This window comes from Idiotropiscis lumnitzeri, chromosome 5 (assembly GCF_059441095.1).
Source record: "Idiotropiscis lumnitzeri isolate Australia: NSW breed Sydney's pygmy pipehorse chromosome 5, RoL_Ilum_1.0, whole genome shotgun sequence".
In the NCBI taxonomy this organism is placed as follows: domain Eukaryota; kingdom Metazoa; phylum Chordata; class Actinopteri; order Syngnathiformes; family Syngnathidae; genus Idiotropiscis; species Idiotropiscis lumnitzeri.
Genome location: NC_142395.1, coordinates 8,486,688 through 8,508,948, shown reverse-complemented (window position 1 = coordinate 8,508,948; position 22,261 = coordinate 8,486,688). Strand labels below are relative to the sequence as shown.

The window sequence follows — 22,261 nt, the reverse complement described above, 5'->3', positions numbered from 1 at the left end:
AAAAGTTATTTTGAGCAAAGGTTAATTGCATCAGCCGGTGAATATACTGTGAATATTGCAGTCTTTCAAAACCCCTTGCCATTCAATTTATAGTTACAGCTGGGTACTTAAAGCAATTAGATTAATTGAAGAGCATTTGACTCTTATTGTACCTTCAGGCGTGGCGTCTGATGTCTTACCACTGGGGTGGGTCCCTCAAAGGTAATGCCATTGTGACCGCAACACTTTTTCGTATACAGTATGTATGCTCCTTGACTTGGAAAAAGGTGGAACTTAAGCCCCGGTACCATAACAAAGAATGGACCTTGAGGGACAGCGATCGACTACAGCTGCTCTTGTATTCTGTCAGTTTGATAAAACGTTACCCTATGTGAGCATAACACGGGTGCGTCTTGAGTCGATGTTTTACACAAACAATAACCAGAACATCAAATAAATCTTGCAGCTGAAAAAAAAAAATTCAATTCATTATCGCAAATCAAACCATCATAGCATGGATCTCATGCCAAACATTTTCTATTCACCAAATTCAATGGAACACTAACAGCATTTGAACTGTTAAAAGGTGACAATTGTTCCTTTTGCAGTGCTACTAGCAGTTTTGTCAGGATTTGTCATGGAGCAGAATTTAAATACACAAAGTAGAGTAAAGCGGCTACTGCATGGACTCATGGAAAATCCACATTCCTTAACACAGGTAATAATAGACGGGCGAAGTGACTTGAGATGAAGCACTTCCACATGTGCCAAAGAAATAAAACAACCTTTTTTTCCACTGCCTCTCATGCCTTAACCGATGTACATTACAGCATCAGACAAAGCGCCAACAGCTTGAGTGGGCCTCATTACATCTTACAGGTTGTAAAGTACAATCACCTAACAACCGGACCTATCAGAGTCTAATGAAATAAACATGATCGTCACTGCGGGACACCTCCAGTGAATCAGTTTAAACAGCGTGGCACCCAAACATGACACTTACACAGAGCAATTTCATGCTGGAGATCAACCCGAAATTCTGATGAGGGCCTCACATAGATGGATACAAGAAGAAAGGACAAAAAAGTTCAGCTCTTCATTCTAAATGACATCGGGATTTTACAAAATTAAAAATAGTCATCAAGGCTGTAACAGTTTCTGGGATTAAACGTCACATCAGTGGCTGTTAGATGCGGAGTATGTCTTAATTGTATGATTTTTATGATACAAGAAAGTTCAACAGATAACACATAACACTAACTAAGCTTAACAATGATTGGCTGATGTGGGGACACATACAACTCTTAGAATGTTGTGGATGATCAGAACATACAGTATATAACCTGATCATTTTGATTAGTTACTCTTGTGTTCTACAGTTTGCCAGGAGAATTTCGACAGCCTCACATGAACAATAGTCGCTGCGTTATTTTTCATTGTTTTGTACTTTCACTTCACGTGACTTTAGTGTGCATTTGTTTCAAAGCTACTTGGGGAAGCAAATGTGAGCAAAATAAAAAATTATATTTTTTACTTTTAATTCATAAATTGTGTCTCCTCTCTCCAAAAGGAAGCTAGTTAGCTAGTCATCAAGATTAAGATTGTATGTTTTAAAGACGTTTTTTTGGTGCATGTTTTCCTTCCTTGAAGCTTTTGGCCAACGACCACACTTTTGAACAAAAGGCACTAATTCTTGGCACACTATTTGATGAGCGTATGTGAGGCAGTGATTTGTTATTTCAAGAAATATTGTACAGATTCACCCCATATAAAGGCAGATGTGTGGAATGATGTCATTAAAATATGCTTTGAATATCACAAAACAACTGAGAGTTAAGGAACATTTACACCTAAAAATATTGTGAAGATGCACATTAGTGTGTCTGATGTTTTTGTCAGTGTATAAATCACCAAAGGCAAAAAAAACCCCAACCAATTTCTTCATTTTGTGTGTACTGTGAATCGTAAGTGCCACCCTTTTTACTTTAGACCGTTTACTTTATTCAAAGTGAACAGTAAATTCAAACAAAACTATTTTTTTCATTTTGTGATGCGAAGAAAAAGTCATTTGATAAAGTCACACATTCACATCAACTAAAAACTAAGCAAGAACATGAGCTGTGATTATTAATGCACTAAAGAGGGATTAAACGTTGTATGTGTGTTTGTATATCGTTTGTGTGCCACCCTGACTTTTTCACAATCCATAAATGCTGACTACTTGAATGTACAATATTTACATTTTTTGTACGTAATATTAGTGTCATTATGTTTCTACTCTGCAACAAAACAAAACGACAGAAACTACTGAGGTAGGTAACCATAATGCATATCAGAGCAAGACCCTGTGACGCCACACAACCGAGAACTGCGGAGAGATAAAAAACGTCTAATGATGACCATCCATCACCCTCATAGAGTTCTTTGTCTGTGGTCATTAACATCCCGCAGGATTGTGTTCCTGAAGCTCTGACACTCATGTTCATAGAAGACACAAGGGCAGCAATGATGGTTTTCCGTAGAAATTTAAGCATGATAAACAACCGTCGTGACTCATCAATGCCTTCGCTTTTGCAACGAGTTGAAGTAGCTTACTGAGATTGAACATTCAATGATACTGAATGGTTCAGTATTTTGGGCAAACCATTTTTTTCTCCATGTTGTGAAAGTTAGAAAAGAAGGTTGGTGACATTTTAGTTTGATCTTGATTGGAACAAAAAAAAGCATAACTCAACACAAAAGAGAGTCGGAGAGAGAGAGCGACAAAGAGAGAACGAGAGAGAAAGAGAGAGAGAGAGACAGAGAGAGAGAGAGATGCTATCCTGCGATGGACTCGCTACCGGGAATGGGTGTACCCCGCTCTTGCCCAAGGTAAAGCAGGATAAGCTCGAGCTCACCCGCGACCCTGGTGAAGAGGAGTGGTGTCGAAAATGGAGAGATGGAGGTCATGTGTTTGACAGAGAAACCTTTTATCTAAAAAGAGCCTGATTTATTTTCCCATGTGTGGTTAAGCATGCTCTTCCATTCCCAGGATTCATTTGGACTGCCAAAATAGGTGGCACACTTTTGGTTAACTTTGGAAAGAGCATTGCGAGTCCCAGTACTGCGACATATGAAGCTGTCATCTACGCTTCTTCACAATCAAAATAATGAAGTGGCATCAACCTTCTGACCTTACTCTCATCAAGGGACTGATTAAAAATGATTGACCAAAATATTGAACTATGCTAGCAAAAGTGTAAAAATATGTCTGGCAGTTTAATCGGATTTGTGCTCGTGTTTAAAACTAAGAAAACAAAATGCAAATTCGGACTTGCACGTAACATCTACATTGATGTCTACACACACATACATACTCAGTCATACCACAATTTTTTAGCATTTTGCGGTTGTCCAAATGAGCGTTCCATATTTATCAGTACAATGTAGTGTATTTTGAGGAGTGCTTTGTTCTACTAAATGAACTATTTAAAACAAAATGTAAATTTAAAATAAAAGTAAAATAAGCTTTTAAAATGGAAGAAAATAGCTAAAACAATGTAATCCATAGCACATTACAATATATTACACGTGGTACTGAATGAGTTTGTATCTACAACCACTAAATTCGTCAAACAGAGGAGATATTATGCAATCAACAGAAAAAGACCAACTACAACAGTGACAACATTAACAATGTTATTTTGAGGTAGAACATTAACTTCAGCATTTTGGAAGTGCTTTATGTTGGATACTCGTTTTTTTTTTTTTTTTCATTCTGCTTGAACAAGCACAAGAGGAGAGATGATTCTTGACATCTGAGGTAGCGCGGCACCTGATCTTGTAATTCTGACCCATCAGTTGCTCTGCATGTTCAGTTTGTGTGAACACAGGGGAAGATAAAGTCCCAAAAGGCTTCCCACAACACATTCATTCCGGCTGAGGTAGGTTTTTGTCGAATAAAAGGTTCACACATGCCGTGAGCGCGTATGAGGGCCCAGAATTCACAATGGAAAAAAAAAACAAAGTCCTGAGACAAAACTGACTGAGTCCATGGAAGAAGGCGTCGGTCGTCCGTGAGCAACAAGATGGAATCGTTGATATGTTTGAGGAGGCAGCTGGCGTCGTGGACATCCACAGAAAAGTAGTGATAAGACCAATAACTTAAAACCATTTTGACATAGAGATGATAAAGATACAGCATATGTATGTAAATATGTTTTTTTTACAAACTTAAAAATGAAATCATCTTTGTATAACAAGGACATCTGGGGCCACTCTTCTGTGTGCTGCCAAACAACAGAAAATAATCAAAACGACCAGACAGTGAGAGTACAGAAAACTTCACTGGTAAGCCTGGCGAAAAACAACTTCCCCAAAACCAGTTCTAGACTTTCTAGAACGTTTTAACTTACCAATAAAAATCTTTGCACGAAAATGCAAACTACTTTGAAAGGAAAACCTGAGTGAAAGAGAATCTGAGTGGACACTTCATACATTGATTAGCCTTGGTTCTGTTGACCCGTTCGTGTCGTAGGGGATTCTTGGAAATGCATCTCTGTGTCCTGCTCCACAGTAAATTCGTCCAGCGGTATTGTGGACAGCTGAGTGTCATTTGGCGAGAAGGTCAAGAGGGTTGTGTCAGCCTAAAAACCATGCACACACAGAAAGAAAGACATTGTTTAAAAAAAACAGTTTCAATTTGCTGCGATTCAGGCAACGAATTTTGGAGTGAGGATTGTATTCATTGCCTACTGTCCCGAGTGATGTCGCGTGTCAGAAAGAGAGAGACAGCAATGGGTGATGTTGCTGGCGAGAGTTGCTCGGTACATGTGCCGAGCTGTGCAAACTGTAATTGCGCCATGCCGTCATATCGTTTCGATTTACTTGTAATTCTTGTGAAGGAAACTTAGATTTGTCTTTTTTCCAAAACTCGAAATCTGATGATGCACATATGAAATGAGTTATTTTATGTCATTGTTTTGTTGCGCTGAAACTCCTCAAATAACATCAAAAATTAATTTTAATTCAATTTCTTGGCTGAGATTTTAACCTCTGATATAATAATAATAATAATAAGCCCTTAAGTCTTTTTCCAGTATTAAATTAATCTTTGAACTTGTATGTAATGAATATGCAATCAGATCAATGAGCGGAACACTTTGCTTATGAAAAAAAACTATTTTACAGTTAATCTTATGAATTTTATTTCCTGGGTGCGCAAGTGGCACTGATGTTGTTGAATGTCCAAATTACACTCAGCGTTGGTGGATGGGCACTGGCGTTCAAGTGCACCCTGGGAGTAACAACATTTGTATGCTGTGCCCTGTGGTGCCGCTGCGTCTTAATTGCAGTGTTGTTAGGTACGGTACTTGGAGCATTGTGAACCAGAAGGCAGCCTTGCACTTGGGTTACGATATGATTTCTCTTCATTCTGGTTCTCCGAGCTGTCCTACATGAGCTATATCACTAAAACTATTTTGATATGATACAAGGGGTCCCTTCTGCCTCTAACAAGCAATACGCTTTCCCTACATGCTGTTACTTGAGCAAGGTTTATTAAACTACATTTGTTTCCAGAAAATTGCACACAAACTACTACAGACTACATTTACACGAGGCAAATTCACAGATGTAGACATGGCTGTATTTATTGCGCTTCATCCCTTTGCTCAAATTAAACGCAACTCAAGATACTTATTTTGGCTCTCAATTGCTTCTTCACATAGTTGTGTGCAAAACGCTTACGTGTTTTTGCCCACTGATTTTCGCTCGCTCTTGCTCATTCGCGCTTTCTCCCTCTCAGTTGAACTCTCCGATAAAGGGCCAGTACTCGCAGCAGCATTACAAGATTTCATTTTGCTTCGATTGCAAATATTTGAATTCCATACGTGTCGTATTAGAGCCGGTTAGGGACGATTAAAGGGATGGAAAAAGCCACTTTTGGTCTTGCTTAGTCCGTCCTTTTTGAAAAACTTCTCGTCCTCCGTGCGCATCTATTTGCGAAGGATGGCTTTGAACACTAGTGTTAACAAGCAGATGTACAAAGGCCGTGGAAACCCTAGCATCATCTTTTAAAATAAATGTAAAGTCAGTGAAGTTGAGGAGGTAATATGTGGTATGAAGTAAGGACGTAATGTGGGGTGACTATGTTGTGGGACATGGAGGTTTACAAATGCAATTCATGTCGACACCCAGCAACTCTGTGATGACTCACTCACCACGCGTGAATCTTGCATGTTGGGTTGAGGGAAGAGTCTTTCCAGCTCATTTCTGTCAACCACTTTGTTCCCTCCGGTGCTGCAGTTAACCTCCATTTCTCTTCTGGTGGCTGCGTTCAGCCCAGACCCCTCCTGGGAGGAAGAAGACTCCAGTGCTGTGCTGTTTGCCACCTGGGGGGTGGCCTGAGCTGCTTTACACATCAACCTGTGGATTACCACAACCTCAATTTAAAACAACAGTCTACGCATTTGACAGACACACATCAATCCCTAACACGGGTTGCGGGCAAATTGTTATCATGAACACACCTGCCACGGTAGTTGAAGACAAGGAAGAGAACGCAGAAGATGATACAGGTGACTCCAATGTGAATACCAATTATAATGCCGGTGGTGGATGTTTTGCTGTGTTCATCTTGCACACAGTCACAGGAGGCATCGAGAACTGGTCAAACAGGACGTGTCCAGTTCAAACAAGTGCAGACATTAAAGCTTTGATCGCAGTAATAGTGAAGGGAAAGTGAGGTTGCGTCTGCGTTCTGCAATTACCTGACTTCTCCAAAGCCTCTCGTAGTGAAACAAAGCGCATGGTGGCATTGCCATCTCCGTGTTGGTTATATGCCAGCAGATTTATCTCATAAACCAGTGAGGGATCTGGACATAAGATACAGATATTCACACACATGATTAAAATGCCAATTAATTACTAATAATTACTCATTTGATTAACCCTTGGAACAGTTGGTTTCCGAGGTCAAACAACTACTTTTTTCAATGTACTTTTTTAAGGAAAAGGTCTGAAAGTCAAAAAATTCAGAGCTGATAAGATTACGTGCCCCATTTTTATAGACAGGCATACATGCACTTGGCAGAAAAAACTCTCGCATTTCGTGCCGGGGCAAGTCCAGTTTACTGTGTTGCAGGGCATTCTGAGAAATCAGTTCATTGAATGCATTATCATTATTTTTATAAACAACCCCATACCACGGCCCAACTGGTGTGTGGATGTTTGGAGGCGGGTTGTAACACACAGATGGCCGTTTAGGGGTTGAAGGCAGTCTCTAAGTGCCCACTTTGCAGCGGCATTAACTTTACATCATCCCCAAGTGTAGCTCTTCTCACAGTTTCTATAAATGTACTTTGTGCACGCCGATCTCCTGCTTGGACTCCAGCAAGTCCATTATGCTTCCGCTCTGTAGACCGTGCGCCTTCTACTTTGATGGACTGGGAATCAAGTCAGCTGTATTCAGTCCCACAGTGGTCGCAAACACCCATTTCTAGCCGTCAGTGCGAGGCAAGCCAATAGCAGAGATGGACGCCACAGTAAATTTATTGTTCATCATTTGCCAATGGCCGGCCACCCGTCCGACAACATCAGTCCATCATCGTTATTTGAACCATGCTTCCATCATTACAAATCGTAACTGCTATTTTAGGACAGTTTGTAAATTTTACCAATGTGCCAGTTTGTTGTTTAGTCATCGTTATTTCAACCATACACCTGTCTCCTCTGCTTCTGTCCCTGCTAATTCTAGCCATGGTCGAAATGGTGCGTCAGTACTGACAGACCTGGTAAGAGATGATTCTGGTGAAGGGCAAAGGAATTTATTTTTTTCACACTTTCTTTTGCTTTTTGGCCTTTCAAAATGGTAAAGGAGGACCAGTAGTGCGATGTAAAATGGGAAAAATCAACTTCTCTCAACAAATGAAAAGTCAGTCTGCTGGAACAGTTTGTTTTTGACCGGGGGTCCAATGTTGCACATTGTCTTGTAGTGAATAACTCAACTTCATATGCAAGGACTAATCTGCAAGCTCCCTCGAGCCATGAAACTTCTTACCCAGTTGGGTGATGTTGTATTGGGTAGCATTGCGTGGTAAGAAAATGGGACCAGTAAACACAGCTGTGTGGGCTCTTCTGTAATATAGTCGGAAGCCTTGGTGTTGACCCATCTTGGTGGAAGCTTCCCACATTGCTTGCACGACGCTGCTGTTTACAACTTTGGCAAATAGGGAGGGTGGTGCTGGAACTGAAAGACAAGACAAAACATTCTTAAACAGGTTCACGCAGCAAATATGTTCATCATGTGTTTTGAAATCATACTTTCAAAGTGTGTTGGGTTAGGGTACTCTAAAATAAGCCTGACCTTGTGTGTCTACAGCAGGCGGGGGAAAACTACGGCCCGGGGGGGCACATGTGGCCCGTTAAACATTTTAATGCGGCCCGCCAAACTTGAAAAAACTTAAATGAATAGACCTTGTTCATGTTTTATTTTCTAAATACTGTGGTTTTTCAAATACATATTGTTGTAATGCTGTTGTTCACTTTCATTTAAAATTATTACCTCCGATGAGGTGAGGTGACCAAAACACTCCAACCATCTGCTCCTGGTCCGGCCCCTCTGTCAAATTTTAGAAGCCATTGTGGCCCGCCAATCAAAAAGTTTGCCCAACCCTGGTCTACAGTATGGACAAATTTCAAAGCCTCATAAGGTAGTTAGTAGCTCAGTCATTAAGAACAACACCCCAAATGAAATATTTACGGTGGACATAGAAAATATGAACAATGCAGCTGGTTGTTGGGAATTACTGGTCTGCATTTGGAGTGACATACACTCAAGGTGCGTTTGAAGCAAGGCACCGGAGCCACATTTATTCAGATCAGGGGTGCAGCACTGTGCCACGCCATCACTCTGAACATCTTCTTGCCTGCATGTCAGCGGGTGTGTGAGCTGTGTCTCTGCATGGTGTAATGCATACAACAATCTACAGATAAAGAGTGTTTTTTTTTTGCGGATTATGTATCATAAAGGAATAAAAATTCTCGGCTCTGCATTTCATCGCTTTCACCACTGGTGCAACAGGTGCGTTCTGTGTGAATGCATGTATTATTCTGAGCTCTCACCTTCCCCATGAGTGCTCTCTGTGGCACTGTCTGAAGGCTTGCTGGCCCCATGGGACGTGTAGGCTTTGACGTAGAAGGTGTAACTGGTGGAAGGCTCGAGATCGCGGATGATCTGCTGCAGCGTCACTTTACTGACTGCCTCCTCGTACTCCATTTCCACTGGGTCTGATTGTGAGATATTAAAAAGAGATCATGAGAGGAAACAATATATTTATCTGTTTCTATCATGGTTTCATTACTGGATCGTGCTTATTCGCTGCTTTTGGTGACTCTTAATTAATAGCTAATCTACTTTGGCCTTGATGGTCTTGGGAATTTCAGCCAAAGGTGGAGATGGGGCCGTTAAAGGGGGTGTGTTATTGCATTTTATCGCTCTGAATCCTGAGACACCCGACCATAACTACGATCTACCTCCAGCCCTAAACTATCAGGCCATGCCATCCTGGAAGTGTAATTGCCGCAACCCCATTGGCTCACGCCTGGGGCCTTTAATTACACACGAGGGAGATGTACTGAGGAGAGGAGCAGCTGAGACTACGGCGACATAATGTATAGCATACTGTATAATATGTCTTTAATAGTTAACATACGTGCAACAAATTGCGCTGCTCATTAATATGTATTAATTCAATATAATTTATCTCATTCAGTTCCCTTTTATTTGAACCGTAATATAGCAAGTTTCTGGTGTCAAGTCAGACATAGAATAGAAATAGAATAGAAATCCCTTTATTGTCATTGTACTCAAGTGTGCAACGAGATTAGAGGGACATGAGTCATAATAATAATAATAATAATAATAATAATATTCCCTTTATTAGTCCCACAATGGGGAAATTCGAGATTCGAACCCAGGCCTCCTGGGGAGACTGGGTCCTGAACGCGGCGCCTTAGACCACTCGGCCATCCTGGCAGCCAACTAAGATCTGTGCAAGTCATTTGCATGTGGCTCTCTGGCTTTTGATTTCATCCTCACCTGGGGTCCTGCGGATGTGCAGCACATAACCGATGATGTCCTGGGTGTTCTGATCGGGTTCCCTCCAGGACACCTGGATGGTGGTGGGAGAGAGAGCTTTCGCCTGCACGTTGGTGGGAACACCGGGGAGTCCGTCAGCCCAGAGGACTGTGAGGCGAGCGCTGGCCTGCGTGGAGCCGGCGTTGTTCTCAGCAATGCACTGGTAGATGGCCTCGTCGTCCTGACTTATGCTGTATATCGTCAGGGTGCTGTAAGAAGCAGAAAGATGAGCTTCATTATCATTCATGTTATGTAAATAGAAGTTGATGAAGGGCATTGTAGTCTGAAAATAACATGAACCCATATGAGCTTTGGAAGGTTTTTCACAATTTGTCTTCATTTGTATAAGAAAACATTGCTTTCACTGTGCGCTGGCAGAGGGTTCACAGTCTAGGAAATCATCATGCACGCAGCTCATTCAGTTCACACATTTCAACCTGGTTGGTCATCTGAGTTTCCCTTCGGAGAGCATAAATCAATTTCAGAGTTAAAAAAAAAGTAATTTGCCAACATCAGTGAGCCCTTTCATGTGTCCACAGACTCCACACACACGTGCACGTACACACGCCTACAAACACACACACGCACACACACATTCGTGTTGTAAGTACAAAGCTGAGACAATTGCAGCTTCTCACAAAAGGTAAATCTGTTTTCCCTCAATTGTTTTACTTACACACTCTCCATCCAAGCACTGCCACTGGCTGCTTTTTGTCGATCACCGGAAATTTGTCATTCCTGAATTATCTGTGCTGGTTGTACGTACAATAAGTATTTGCGACGTGTGCTTGTTTTGATGCAGGGGTTCGACAAGAATACAAATGTAAAAAACTATAATAATGTGAACAAAAAAATCTATTCATAGAATTTGTGTATGTTGCACATTTTTAATCAAAGTACATTGTTCATTCCAATAACTTGACTGTGCTGAAATGCTAAGAGAATTCCCCGTTGATTAGGAAGCTTTATTGAGTGAGCTGCGTAGATTCCAATTGGAACACCTCTGAATGGACAACTGGTGGCCCATGACCACACTGAATGGCCGCTTGATTAGTTGAAAATAATGGGGAGGGGGGTAAAACATTTTGGGAAAAATTCTTTCTTTTTGAGGGGGGTGATAAAAAAAGTTTCTTCTACTATAGAGAGCCTCATAATGCGAATGATGAATTATGAATTTAATCACAGATTTTTTTTTCTGTTTTTGGTTTTTATTGGCATGTTGGTGGGTCAAAAATCAAGATTTTCATGAAAAAGGTGCCTTGGGGAAAGCTCCATTAGCGTTTTTTTTTCAGATTTTGCGGGCTTTACGAAAAAAAATATTAAAAAAAACAAAGAGAGATAGAGAGAGAGAGATTTTCACAGCATGGTTTAGTTGCACTTACACCTAGCCCAATACTGCCCTATACTAAAACATGAGTAGGCTAATGTTTTTGCAGATTTGGAATGACATAATGCGAACAATTTGAGTGAGTTAATTTTTGCGATAAATGCATGAAATACTGATTAGCAGTTTTGTGCCATCCTTGAATTGAATTTAATTGTTTTGCATGAAAGCCCTTTGCACCGGGTTAAACAAACAAAAAAAACCAAAACAAAATAGTATGAGGTTATCTTTTGATTGTTCAAACCCTGTGTTGTAACAGGCTGGATTGTTTATAATTGCACCGAGAAATCTTTTATAAAATATTAAATATAATAAGAGTACATATTTTATTCATAATTAAAATACATACATATGGTTGGAAGGTTGTGTGGCCCCGCCAGTAGGACTAATAAAAAATTGTGGCGCCCTCTATCATTTTTGTTGCCGATCCCTCCCTGACTTACTTAAATAAGATAATATGGTTCCTTGACTGATAATGATGAACTGTGCAAAGGACGCATCCTCAACACCTTTAAGATTATGTTGGTCTTGGTCCTGATTTAATTTCATGAAACAATAATTTATCGTGTCATACTTTGCCCTTTGGTTTTCATATCCGTGGAAATAAGTTTCACAACCACTTTTACAATGTTTTCACAATTTTGACAGGATTGTTTGAACATCGCCCAATACTGTATGTGCCAAAAGCGCACACATGTGAGCGAAAAGAAGAGCTTTGTTCATCATACATAATCCATCATTTGCAATCTTGTGAACCTTTTTATTGGACACGTGGAAAGCGGTTTTAAGGACGACAAGCATGGCTGACCCAAAAGCAGCTTCAGAGGGGAGTGCTATTCTTGGTCACCTGGCCAAAATGGAGAAGTGAATGGTTCCATTTCTTTTTAAATACATACAATTACATCATTACTGTTTCTAATGAGGGACAGGATAAACTGCACGATGGGGGCATAATTGTACTCTTCTGTCTGCCAGGTGGACTGAATCTGGAAAATGATCAGGTCAAAGAAGCCTTTTGCATTAACGCCCTCTCGAAGCCAATATCACCTCTGACCTCAGAGGCGGCCGCAGTCTCCGGTCCTCCACTCACTACTCAACCATCACATTTCTGACAGCCTTTCACACCGACAACAGATGGAGTGTTTGCAGACAGGCAACGTGGCCAGGCGCCACAGACGAAAGAGGGGCCGCCGGGGAAGCCCGACCTGGTGCCGGGAAGTCAAGGGAAACCTATCAATATACTAATTGTTTTCGGCAGGTACATTAGCCCTAACCTTGTATGCCCACACGCACGAAAACACACAATGATATTGTCGACGTGTAAGCTTGTCAAACACCACATCTGCTGACAAAAAAAAGTTGGTAAGACATTCATAAAGTCTCCTGCACATTTGGAGACTAAAGAGACAGAGATATCTTTCTTGTTCCATGTTTATGATAAAACACTCACTATTTACAACAGCACATTAACAATGTCATGAGAGCCAATACAAGCGCTGCATCAAATATTGCTCTTACCGTTGTACAAGGACAATAACTACATCACTGTAACTCACACTGCCGGAGGGCTATTCATTAATGTATTAATTAATTTACCAATGTATTTATAAACGTGGTTGTACTTTTCATTGGTATAGAGCAGCACTATCGAGAGACTTGTTTGAAAATATTGGCGTTACAATAGGGCAAGCCACATTTCAACCAATTTTAGTGAGATCAAAAGACAATTGTGAAAATTGCAAAATTCTTTTATTTTTTTTGTTTGATGTTGAAAATTGAAGTTAATTATTGTTCGATGACAATTTGAGTATGTCGGCATCTTGTTCTTTTTGACACTTTCTAAAGATCAGTGGTGGCTGATTATTTCTACCCAAAGTGCTCCCGTTTGAAGTAGGTGTTAGTTATGCTGCAGCTGTAAATGTAAACCACATTCTTTCCTACCAGGAAAAAAATACCAGAGGGATGAATGGGATCTGGCGGGCTTATGGCTAAATCCCTGTTGTCTCACAAATATCACATGAAACAGCAATTGAATTTTGAAAAAGGCGATAGTCTACTGTTGATTGGAAGTATGTAAACTATAAAGTATCCCAAGATGCAAAAAAGCAGATGGAAAGAGTGAAAGACAAAGTGTTTGGGGATTTGGGCAATGGAGGGGGTGGGGGTTGTTTGCTTGTCTTGCATGAGCTCCAAAGCCAGTCTGTCCTCTCCTGACAGGATGACACCATCATTTACCCATCAGTTCAAGGTCGTTTCACGGATTGATGCATAAGGCCAGTGTGTCTGACAGTGAGGTCTTGGGTCTGTTGTTCCATCTCTGAGGGCGTGTTTGCTCACCATTGTCTCTGAGCAGCACCCCATTAAAAAAACAGCATGGCCATTCTGAATCCAGCTATGAGGGAAGAGGACAAAGGGGGGAACAGGAGGAGAAGGTGGGGGAAAGTTGAGGGGGGACGGTCAATGAGCCGTCTGTGGCCTGAGAGGAGGGAAGGGCCCGTGGTATGACTGATTACAGACAAGGTCAGAGGTCAAGGCCAATGCCCAAGCCCTAGCTCTCAATGATTCATGTGGGGTGCAAAGAGGGGCTGCAAACAAGAAAAGACTGCTCTTGGTGAAAGAAATTGAGCTAAGAGAATGAAAAAAAAGAAAACAAAGACCCTTTACGAGGAAGTTTGTGGGAAAATGCAAAGAAGCCTGCTACCTCAAACGATAGCTTTCAATTATAAAACACTAACCGTTTCCCTTTCTTTCCCAATGCTACACAGATCAAAAGAATTTCATTCGTGAAGCTGATCATCATTAATATTGAAAAAGTCAACAACCAAACTTTTAATGAGTGTCAGCAAGCACACAGGTGTACAGTATGTGCATGCATGCGTGTGTTTTCACATCTGCCAACATAAAGCAGCGAGAACAGCTTTCCCCGAGTGGCCATGTCCGTTTACATAAGTAGCCAATCAGTTCTGAGTTGACATCACGTTCAGATTTGACCTCCTATGTAAAGTGCAAAGGGCAACACGTTTGTGAATTTTCAAGTAAGCGCCGCTGAGCTATTTGTGCACATACACGCACACTCGCTTTTTGATTAATCTGTGTGCGTGCGCGTGAGTGTGTTTGTGCGTGCGCGTGAATGAAATATACAATCGATTCCCCTTCCTACCCTTGTCCGATTTCCTCCTGAAGGTCATGAGAGATGAGGAGCTGAAGGGAGTAACATTGCAGTATGCATATTGTTGCGCAAACACACCCGCCCATACCGAGCATCCATTAATTGAAATTGGTCGGTCGCACTCACAGTATATTCCGGCTTCCCTGTCAGAACACCAATATACTATACTGTATTATGAGAACAGAGGCAACGGCGGTTGAATACAATTTACATATGATTACTTTTGTTTTGGCTTGGTTCAGGAGGTAAAATGGCTAGCGCCATGATTTCCCATCGACTGCGTCTCTGCTTCACAGCAATAAAAGCAATCCACGTTATAGAAGCTGTTTGAGCTTGAGGTAAAACTCATCTTCCTGTCCGTACCCCATACCCAACGAGCAGAAAAAAAAATAGCCTGTTGTAACCTGAATTCCCTGGGCGTGCAAAACGTTCATATGAATATAATAAGAAATAATACAGTATAATATTGTCATATACTATTACATCTTTAAATGCAGTAATGGTTCATTAAACAAAACCATGATGGGCATTTTTGTTGGAAAGACTTTTATTATCTTGGTTACATTATTGCTGTGCTTTGTGACTTAAGCTATTCTTTAAGCATCTCATTGTGTAAATACAAACAAACTAGCAGACAAAGCAAGGCAGAAAATATTGAAAAAAACAGAATGCATGGAAAGAGCATATTGTATGTATCATTGTTGAATTCATTTGAACAGTGCATGATGTGGACATCCGCCAAAGCCATCACACCCTCAACACATCTGACATGAAGTGTTCATAATCTAGAAGTGTTCAGAACCGAATCTAAAACTTAGTCCTCGTCCTAGCAATTCCTTTAAAACATTTGAAGTTCTCATTATGCGATCCACAGCCGCGCTGCCGTTTTATCTTGCCGTTCTTTACCGTCCGCCTGGCTCTTACTCAGGCTTTTTAGATGAATTTTCTGAATTTGTAGCTGATTTAGTAACTCATGCGGATAATATACTTATCATGGGCGACTTCAACATTCATATGAATCTCCCGTCGGAACCACTTACCGTGGCGTTTCGGACAATAATTGATATGTTTGGTTTCACGCAAATAATAAATGAAGCAACGCATATAAATGGTAACACGTTAGATTTGGTATTAACCCGAGGCTTAGCATCCTCAAAAATAATTGTATTACCATATACTAGTGCGATATCTGACCATTACTTTATCAAATTTGAAGTCTTGGCTCATTGTCATCGTTCTGACCATAATCAAAGCTATAGCAGCCGCAACATTAGCTCCTCAACCACCGCTGCGCTCTCTGAGCTACTCCCTTTAGCAACTGCTTCGTTTCCTAATTATATTGGTACGATTGATGATCTCACAAACAACTTTAATGTCGCTTTGTTAAATGCGCTTGACTCCGTCGCACCTTTAAAAACTAAAACTCAAGCAAAGAGGCTTACTCCGTGGAAACGCGCATACTGAAACGGTCTTGTAGGAAGCTTGAGCGCAAATGGCGTGTGACCAAACTTGAGGTCTTCCGTCCGGCATGGTGCGATAGTTTACTAATATACAAAGAAGCGCTTGATCTAGCCAAAACTAATTATTATTCTAGATTAATTGTCTTACATAAAAACAACCCTAAATATTTATTTGATACCGTAGCAATGCAAACGCAACAGCAACCAACCTCGGATAGCTCTTCCTATTCACGATTTTATGCAATTCTTTACTCAGAAGATTGAGTGTATTCGTGATGAGATTAAAGAGACTGTTCTTAAAATTCCGTCGAATTCCGCGATAAATGGTGTTAATCGGGACATTAGGGCTGATAGCTGTCCGATAACCTTATGTCAATTTAAAAAAATATCTCTTGAAAGCCTAACAAAATTGGTTAGTGCGGCAAAACCGACAACTTGTGTGCTCGATCCGCTTCCTGGCAAACTAATTAAAGAACTGTTTACGACCCTAGGACCGTCTGTTTTAAATATAATTAATCTATCGCTTACCACGGGTATAGTACCAGCAGCTTTTAGGACCGCCGTTATCCGACCGTTACTTAAGACACCAAACCTTGACCCAGAGAGTCTCAACAACTATAGGCCGGTTTCAAATCTTCCGTTTATTGCAAAAATTCTTGAAAAAGTCGTAGCGCAACAACATAACGAATATATGACTGCTAATAATCAATTTGAACCTTTCCAATCGGGTTTTAGAGCCGACCACTCTACTGAGACGGCCCTTGCTAAAGTTACTAATGATCTTCTCATAGCTATGGACGCCGACACTTCATCAATATTACTCTTACTCGATCTTAGTGCCGCTTTTGATACCGTTGATCATAACATATTATTAAAACGCCTTGAAACGTGTGTTGGCATTTCAGGTTCAGCGCTTTCTTGGTTTAATTCGTATCTGTCGGAGACGACGCACCGTGTAATTCATGGCAATGCGACTTCGGATCTTTGTAAGATCACATGTGGAGTTCCGCAGGGATCGGTACTTGGACCTCTATTGTTTAGCATCTACATGCTACCGCTTGGTGATATTATACGGAAATATAACATTAGTTTTCACTGTTATGCTGATGATACGCAGTTATACATGCCGTTGGATATAACGAATCCGCGCGACTGCTATAAATAAGAGGCATGCCTTGCCGAAATTAAACAATGGATGTCTTTCAATTTTTTGCGTCTTAACTCAGATAAAACCGAGATGCTCATCATGGGATCAGCGCGTCATCGGTACCTTTTCAAAGACACCACTCTGAGTATGGATAAATGTAATATTACCCAAAAGGATTCAACAAGAAATCCCGGTGTTATATTTGACGCAACTATGTCATTTCAAATGCACATTAAAAATATTACTCGAACTGCGTTTTTTTATCTGCGTAACATTGCTAAAATTCGCCCAATTCTATCAACGTGTGACGCGGAAATCTTAATCCATGCGTTTGTTACGTCTCGCCTCGACCATTGTAACGTTTTGCTCTCGGGTCTCCCCATGTCTAGTATTAAAAGTCTGCAGTTAGTTCAAAATGCAGCAGCTAGACTCTTAACTAAGACGAGAAAGTTTGATCATATTACCCCGATATTAGCCAATTTGCATTGGCTTCCGGTCCACTTGAGATGTGATTTTAAAGTTCTGCTACTTACTTTTAAAATATTGCACGGCTTAGCACCTTCCTATCTCGTTGACCTTGTGGTACCATATGTTCCGTCCCGGAATCTTCGCTCACAAAATGCTGGTCTTTTAGTGATCCCGTGAGCCAAAAAGAAGTCCGCAGGTTCTAGAGCGTTCTCTATTCGGGCACCAATGCTTTGGAATGCACTACCCTCAGATATTAGAGGTGCCACCTCAGTAGAAATGTTCAAAACACTATTAAAGACGCATTTATACTCTTGTGCATTTAGCTGAAATATTTGTTGGCCTGTTTACTGCCGCTTTTTTTTTTTCCTCTTTTCTTTTCTTTTCTGCCCCCGGCTGGGGGATTAGGTGACGGTGACCCACTAGGAAGTTTAAGGCATTGACCAACTGGGCATGCACCTGTTCCAGTGATGTCGTCTTCCTGCAGCGCGACATTTGATCAATTTATTTATATACTTTAGCATCTAATTTAATTATTTGTTGGCCTGTTTACTGCCGCTTCTTCTCTTTTCTGCCCCCTCTTCCCCTGCTTGGGAATTAGGTGACGGGGACATGCTTTGAAGATTACGGCACTGACGAACCGGGAAGGGACCTGCTCTGCCGAAGTCGTCTTCATGCAGCGCCTCTTCTGATTTCCTTATATTTCAGCACTTTGTTGAACTACTTGTTGGCCTGTTTACTATTTCTGTTCTTTCTTTTCTGTTCCCAATTCCCCAAATTGGGAAATTGGTTGATGGTGATTCATTTGGAAGTGGCTGTTCTGAATTTACACCAACTGACCGGTACAAGATCGAAGGCTCATCCGCGGATATGCTGCCATGGATATTACGGCCCTGGATGAGGACCCACTCCACTGAAGTCATCTTCCTGCAGCACTTCATTCAATTGACTCTCACATTATCTCATCTATTCAAATGTTGCCCAGTTGGCATCCATTGCAGCCTGGTCATCCTGGAAGGGGGATTCCCCCATCTGTGGTCCCTTCTGAAGGTTTCTCACCTTTCCCCTAATGAGGTTTTTTGAGTTTTTCCTTGCCCTCCTGGGGGTTAAGATCGGGGATGTCGATTGTGGTTATGTAAAGCCCTTTGAGACTGTCGGTGATTAAGGGCTATCCAAATAAAATTGACTTGACTTGACTTGACATAATATGCTGAGCGAGATAATTCCACTCCATTCCTGAAGGTGGAGGTAATGAACATTAATTATGTAATGCCAAGCACAGAAAGCGTTTTTAACTGTAACGCCATATTTTGGATCTTTTGGGGCTCCACCCCCACATTGTCTCAATTTAAGCAGAACAGAACAAAAAATCAATACTAGGCCACAGGGAATAAAAATGTCTCCAGTGACACATGAAACACACATTTCTGGATTGGAAATGATCTTAATATGTTTTCATTGCCCAAGATACAAAGCCTATTTGTACCATAACGACACACGGGAAATTTTAGAGATGCAAATCTAGTCTTAAATGGCAGAAAGCTTTTCACGGTCAACTGGCAGTTTATGAGCCAATTAGCTAATGGCAGATTAAAAAATGAAGCTTGGTTCCCTCAACAATCAAAGAATACTTTGTGAAGCGTGACATCCACATTAGAGCAGGTCATATACTAATAGTGGTAAGTGTAAACCCACTTTATTTTGTCTCATTTTGCCCACTTATCATTTTGATTTTCTCCGACAGCATAACATGGTCTCTCATTTGTTTTCTTCCACTCCTCTTTTCTTCTCCCCGACTAGTGTAGGCTGGGGGAGTCACGTGGGAGCGGATCAGGCATGTGAGTGATGGTGGTGTCTGCACAATGTACTTGCTGCACAACGCTGCAGCTATTGATCTTTTTCATGCATACGCAATACACTTACTTCCTACTTTTTACATATGAATAATAAAGCGACGAGTAGCGGTTGGTTCCTCGCATGCTCCAACAAGAACATTTTTCTTCTAACCATGCATGGAGTCATGTGTTACAGAATGTACGGAAAAGCACAGGTGCAGGAAGTAGGCCACATAGATTATTTGGTTACATTTTGTTTATCACACCTGGCCACCGTACTTTTTGACGTGTTCTACGGCAAAGACAATCACCAGTGCTTGCGGGATGTCTAACACGGAAGTGCATATGCTGAGGAAATAAAAATTCAATTCAAACTCAATTCAGTATTTGTAATCGAGGCCCACAAATATAGAATGAGTTGCATCATGATATAAAACAATGTGCCTCATTTTTCATATTTAAAGAAATCTCAAGCTACAGGAGAGTTATGAATCTGATGATTATGCGGCCTAATTACTGATAGGGTTGAACATTTTTCTTGGTCATGGATTACTGAGATTATGAAGGCGATGTTACAATGTAAACTGCCCACGAACATGGTGCATGGCATTTCTTTTAGACCCGCACTGGAAATTTGCATGTCCATTTTCTTGTAAACTATGAGGCGTTTGCTTTGCACTTCAAGCTTTTCTTTCATTACATATAAATTAACCTGAATATTTCATTGATATGATCTGTTCAATGTTGGTGTGCCGGACTCCTGTTCATAAGCTTTAAGCTTCAGTGGGAGTCTACTTTTCGCAATGTAAATGCAATATTTTGTTTGTGGATACAACGTTAAGAGAAAAAAATATTGCAGCTCATGCATTTATTCCTTTTGTATCACATATCCTGTTCATGATTGCGGGTGTGCTGGAGCCTATCCTAGTTGACTATGAATGAGAGGGTGAATACTGGTCACACATATCGAAAAATCACCATTCACACCTATAAGCAATTTGGAGTCTGTTCTGATGTATTATCATTATTATTATTCAGTTACCCTTGGGATTTGGGAGGAAGCCTTACGTACCTGATATAACACAGGCAAGCACACACAACACACAAACTACAAACCAGAACCTCTCTGCCGCTAACTACTAATCACATGCTATATCACACTGCCACAGTTCAGGCAAATACATGCCAATAAAAGGTAGGTGGGTACAAGCTGGTACAATGTGCAATTAATCATCTAAATTATCTTTGAGATGCATTTGCAACAGTCACTGCAGCATGTGGACTTTATCATGTGAAAACACGCTCATACAAAACTCATTGCACTCCAGGGGACCACCATGGGAAAACATCCAATACGGTTTACGCGCACAAAGACATGCATTAAATCAAGCAGTGTGAAAATACCACGCTGATGGAGAAATGCCACCCAGAGGAATTTATCTCAAACACAGATGTCTAAATGATGGTGTCTAAAATGTTAAATAAATATATAATAAATATATATAAATATATATATATATATATATATATATATATATATAAATATATAAATATATATATATATATATATATATATATATATATATATATATAAATATATAAATATATATATATATATATATATATATATATATATATATATATATATATATTGTATTATACCTTATATCGCTATTACAAACTCACGTCCACATAATAGCAACTAAAAAAATACATTCAAACGCTAATTTAACCCTGGCATTGATTAAAAGAGGGCAAAAACCAAGCAGCGGCAGCCAAGTACTTGAAAGCCCGCGCTCCTGTGAAGCCCCCATAGTGCAAAAAGCCTTTAAAAATGTCACACTAGTAAACGTCTGCCCAATATAATATAATAAATCTTTATTTAGGCTACAGCACCTTCAACAAAATGCTGTCATAAAGGTTTAAAGTCATGAGTGATGCAATAAATAAAACAATGAGCCAACTAACCAAGACTATAAAATGGATATTAAAATGAAACAGAGACTTATCTCCGTGACACATCTTCTGCAACAAAGCATCGTTCCATATTAAACAAACAAGACAACTTTACCCAGCAAACCTTACTATTTTCCCTTGTTATTGTCTGAAAAAAAAAACTGCACAGTAAATGTTAACATTCAAATTAATAGTTAAACCTAACTCAGAAATAATTAACCTGTTATAAACACTAATCTTAAATTAGCAAATTGAAATTTAGGGTTGGGGAACTTTCTTAACGTAAAGGTACCTTCAATTAACGTTCACATTGACACTTATTTAATAGGTTTGCATGTAAAAATGACATCAGTACTAAAACTCTAAAATGCTACATTAAACTGCAAGATTTCATTACTTTTAAGCATTTTTTAAGGTGTTGATCGGAAAAATGTTTTCAATGTATTCAGTTTTTAGATTTATGTTACTTCACCTGTTGTTGTTCCTGAGTTTGACATGACCATCAGGCTCCAGGATCTGCCCGTTCTTCAGCCAGGTGAGCTGAGGTTCCGGCTCCCCCTGGGCTTGGCATGTGAAGATAGCGGTGGTCCCCACAGGTCGAGCAATGGATTGTGGCGGTTGGATAAACTCTGCAGGTGCTGAAAACAAGATGCAAATGTCACACAGAAGAGTCTCATGAAAGGACACTAGACGATAAACCAAAAAGAATGTGTTAGCAGAATACTATGACATACTAGAGTGTAACTCTC

The 22,261-nt window shown here is 40.4% G+C and overlaps 1 protein-coding gene across 1 annotated transcript in view; it reads right to left on the bottom strand.

The window, feature by feature from the left end:
* Positions 1–2,557: 2,557 nt before the first annotated feature.
* igdcc3 (immunoglobulin superfamily, DCC subclass, member 3) overlaps positions 2,558–22,261 on the bottom strand; it is a 72,693-nt gene continuing 52,989 nt past the window's right edge. The window contains exons 7-14 of the mRNA XM_088296474.1: positions 21,985–22,150; positions 10,058–10,305; positions 9,082–9,246; positions 8,018–8,206; positions 6,729–6,833; positions 6,489–6,624; positions 6,180–6,384; positions 2,558–4,604 (exon numbers count right to left, since the gene is read on the bottom strand). Coding sequence (XP_088152600.1) covers positions 4,461–4,604; positions 6,180–6,384; positions 6,489–6,624; positions 6,729–6,833; positions 8,018–8,206; positions 9,082–9,246; positions 10,058–10,305; positions 21,985–22,150 — 1,358 coding nt within the window. The 3' untranslated portion in view covers positions 2,558–4,460. The remainder of the gene's footprint in view (positions 4,605–6,179; positions 6,385–6,488; positions 6,625–6,728; positions 6,834–8,017; positions 8,207–9,081; positions 9,247–10,057; positions 10,306–21,984; positions 22,151–22,261) is intronic.